General features: G+C 40.8%; 1 protein-coding gene across 1 annotated transcript; it reads left to right on the top strand.

The window, feature by feature from the left end:
• Positions 1-721: 721 nt before the first annotated feature.
• Positions 722-4,373, top strand: LOC117948276 (atrial natriuretic peptide receptor 2-like). The gene is made up of 5 exons (XM_034877852.1): positions 722-745; positions 1,681-1,869; positions 2,863-3,037; positions 3,831-3,973; positions 4,365-4,373. The coding sequence occupies exons 1-5, from the start codon at positions 722-724 to the stop codon at positions 4,371-4,373; spliced, it is 540 nt and encodes a 179-aa protein (XP_034733743.1).
• Positions 4,374-4,386: the final 13 nt, after the last annotated feature.

Raw genomic sequence — 4,386 nt, 5'->3', positions numbered from 1 at the left:
TGATTATCACTGATAATTATCATGATTATCACTGATATTAATCATGATTATCACTGATAATTATCATGATTATCACTGCTAATTATCATGATTATCAGTGATATTAATCATGATTATCACTGATATTAATCATGATTATCACTGATAATTATCATGATTATCACTGATAACTATCATGATTATCACTGATATTAATCATGATTATCACTGATAATTATCATGATTATCACTGATATTAATCATGATTATCACTGATAATAATCATGATTATCACTGATAATTATCATGATTATCACTGATATTAATCATGATTATCACTGATATTAATCATGATTATCACTGATAATTATCATGATTATCAGTGATATTAATCATGATTATCACTGATATTAATCATGATTATCACTGATATTAATCATGATTATCACTGATATTAATCATGATTATCACTGACCTTATGGAAAGCACAGAAACCCCCTGAGGGCCGGGCATGTGGAGGAGACATCAACCAGAGATATGAAAGTTTCTCTTTGTGTGATATTATACCTTTTTCCTTAAAAACCTACTGTTTAAAAGACTGTTGACTGTCATGTTCTGTTCTTACGCTGAAGTCGCTGTAAACCGACTCAAACTTTTAACCCTTGTGTTGTCCTCAGGTCAAATTGTGGTTTATATCAGAAATATAGATTTCTTTCAACCAAATTACCCACAAATAACACCGATGATTCCTTACAACCTTCTTCAGGTGACATTAAGGATTACTTTCATTGAATTATTTGGGTGTTTTAATAATCTTATAGCATTTGAAGTATGGGGAATAAACTTTGACATCTACCCATCTGAGATCCACTCAACATGCTGTGATCTTAACTATTAGCTAAATTAATTCATTATTTCTGCCATTTTTAAACTAAAAACATATGTATAATTTGATATAAATGAGGTTTGTTGACCATGAATTCCAAGAATAAGTGTAAAACCTGTTATTAAACCAGCTCAGGTTTTTAAAAAAGCGCCAAAAGCTGGAAAAAATTAAGAAATAAATCAGAAAAAGCGACAAAAACATTGGAAAAGCACCAAAAAAAAAATTTAATTTTGACCTGGAAGGGCAAGTTCAAGGATAAATGGACGACAACACGAGGGTTAAGAGAACGCCACTGATTTTGTCCATTATTTGATGAATAGTGATCCCAACAAGGATAGGATTGTAGCGTTGGACCGCGTTCGTTTCTTTATCGGTTTTTAATGCTTATGACACATGTGTTCTATCTGTTTTATGAATTTTTTTTGAGGAAAAGGAATAAGTATAAAAGTTGTGTAATACAGAGAAAGAGAGACTCGAACGGTAACACTTTAAAGAAAAAGAGTGAATGTGTAGCGTCGAAAACAGCCACGAAAGGCAGCGCTAGATCGGCTTAATTAGCGTGAAGAAGAGTGCGAGGAGACGAAAGGTAACGACTCTAAAAATAGAGTCGTGAAGGGTAGAGACGCTGAGGGTGATCACGAAAGGCAGCACTAGCATGGACTAATTAGTGTGAAGGTAGTCTCAAGTGGGTTAGGGTTCGGGTTTTATCTGTCTTAATGTTTTTACTTTTAACTGTTTTTCCTTTTGTTTTATCTGTTTAACTGATTTTGTGTAAAGCACTTTGAATTGCCCTGTTGCTGAAATGGGCTCTACAGATAAAGCCCAGTTCTGTCCAGTCCAACCGAACTCGTCCCTGCATTTTGTTCCAGGTCACCATATTTTTCTCGGACATTGTGGGCTTCACCTCCATCTCTGCGTCCTGCGCTCCTCTGCAAGTGGTGGAGATGCTCAACAACCTGTACATGTGCTTCGACACGCGCATCGACTCCTACAACGTCTACAAGGTAAACACGAAACGTCACACACACTCTTCCTTTTTCCCCCAATTGACTAAAAAAATAGTAAAAGACGTCCAAAAAGTGACAAGCCGAATCCCATGACACTATAATGCAGCTTTATTCACACAGTGAACAGACTTCCATGACAGGAAGAAGAATGGTTGACATGCAATCAGATGCTTTGCTCAAAGATTCTTAACGAATGTAAAATCGACTCGTCCTTCATAGGCTTTAGGACCCCCCCCCCCACCCCCATCTGGAACCACTTCCTGACATCATCCTCCACTCAGGAGATTCTCATCATCAGACAGACACCACTACACAGACGCTTCTGCGACTCCGGTCACCGATCAACATCCAAAGTGTGTTATTGTCGCTCAATGACAGCAACTTTTTTCAGGGCCCCGTCCTGTTAGGATTTGACCCCCTTCACATCTGGATCTGGACCATTTCTCACGCACAGGGCCCCTGACTCGTAACCTTCGGTTTCCATAAGACAGGTCCCTCCCATGAGATACTTTAGAGAGGATATAAAAAATCTGAAAATACATTTGGATACATGCAGAAGGAATATTCAACCTGTCAGATTTGATACTACAAATAAAATTCAATTCAATTCAATTGAGCACTGATTACGCTCAGGTGTGCAACAGGCAGAGGGAGGAGGGCAGAACGAGGAACAAAGGGGGAGAGAGAGAGAAAGAGAGAGTGTGAGAGAGAGAGAGAGAGAGAGAGAGGGAGAGAAAACAAGACCCAGACACCAAAGAGGCACGTGTAACATTCTTGTTAAATCTTGGTTTTATTACAAGTGAAACAGACCATGTGTGACGCGCCCTAAAAGTCAGCAGTCACCTTTTTACTGTTTCCTGTCTTATATTTGGCTCCTCCTTCCATTCATGCATAAGAGGATTAAATCCATCATCCCCCCCCCCCATGCAGCTCCCTTCCCAACGTGAACCATTTCCACTCCTGACTTTGCGCATCATTTCCCTCAACCAGGTGGAGACCATCGGGGACGCGTACATGGTGGTGAGCGGTCTGCCGGAGAGGAACGGCGACCGGCACGCCGACGAGATCGCCAAGATGGCGCTGGACCTGGTAGCCGCCGTCCGACAGGTGTCCATCCCCCACATGCCCGACCACAGGCTGGAGCTCCGAGCCGGCATCCACACAGGTGAGAGGAGCTCCCTGTAGGACGCACCAGGTCCGGTTCGGTACTGGTCTCACGTTGCCAGCTGCCTGCCTTGCTGCACCGTCCACATTTCCTTTATTTATTTGTTTGACTCCTATTTACTTAAAATGTGTGTTTTTCTTCAGCCCTATTGCATTGTTGATGGGTAGTTCTAATCATTAAATTGAAATTATTCTTGCTGCAAGGGAAGCCTCTGTGTCACCTCTGTGTCACCTCTGTGTCACCTCTGTGCAACTTCCAAAATCTTCCCCTGAAAACAGTCTCTTTATTGCATGAGTGAAGCAAGTTACAGATATACAACCGTGGGAGTGTCGCTGGTCTGTGTGTGCGCTACGTGAAGCAGTTGGATGCATTGAAAAGTACCTTTAAAGGACACTACCTGCCGAATTTTGCCGATTCTTCAGTCTGTTCCAAACACACACACACACACACACACACACACACAAAGACATAGAAACTAAGAGACACACAAACTGAGGTACACACAGAACAGAAACTCAGGGCTGAACGTCTGTGCCACCAAGGTTATAACCATGTATAATATATTGTGTCAGACAGTAATTACTCAAATGAAAACATATTCATAACAAAAAATGAGATGTGCACCACACAAACTGACTGCTTCTAAGCATATCAGGCCCTCTAACATATTCAAAACCATATATGTTTTCACATCCCACATCTAGTATTTTAAACATACCAGGCTCTCTACCAGTTAGGGTTCGAGCCTCCTGCAGCATAGTGAAGCGCAGCTCTTTCTCTCCTTGTCCTGCAGGTCCGTGCGTGGCGGGAATAGTCGGCTACAAGATGCCCAGATACTGTCTGTTTGGAGACACCGTCAACACGGCGTCCAGGATGGAGTCCACCAGCTTGCGTACGTGTCGCTACACACCAAACACACAAACACACACACACACAGTCAGCTGTGTGCACATGGGTTTTGTTCATTTGCACTGTTTACTTCTTAAATATACAGCGGCTAGAATTACACACCCCAGGCTAAAGTTGATTAAAATGAGGAATAAAAAAAACATCTTTTGGAAACTGATCTTAATGCTTTAATTCAAAAAATTTGGGAAAAATCCACCTTTCAAGGACACCAATTTACTTTATGAATGAATAATGTATTGTAAATAAATAAATGTTCTTCCTTAAAATACGTATAAGCATAAGTATACAACCCCCTATGTTAAAATACAGGGGGCATAAGTATACACCCTCTATGTTAAAATACAGGGGGCATAAGTATACATGCCCCTATGTTAAAATACAGGGGCATAAGTATACACGCCCCTATGTTAAAATACAGGGGGCATAAGTATACACGCCCC

This window comes from Etheostoma cragini, chromosome 7 (assembly GCF_013103735.1).
Source record: "Etheostoma cragini isolate CJK2018 chromosome 7, CSU_Ecrag_1.0, whole genome shotgun sequence".
In the NCBI taxonomy this organism is placed as follows: Eukaryota; Metazoa; Chordata; class Actinopteri; order Perciformes; family Percidae; genus Etheostoma; species Etheostoma cragini.
This window is presented reverse-complemented; position numbering and strand designations above follow the sequence as displayed.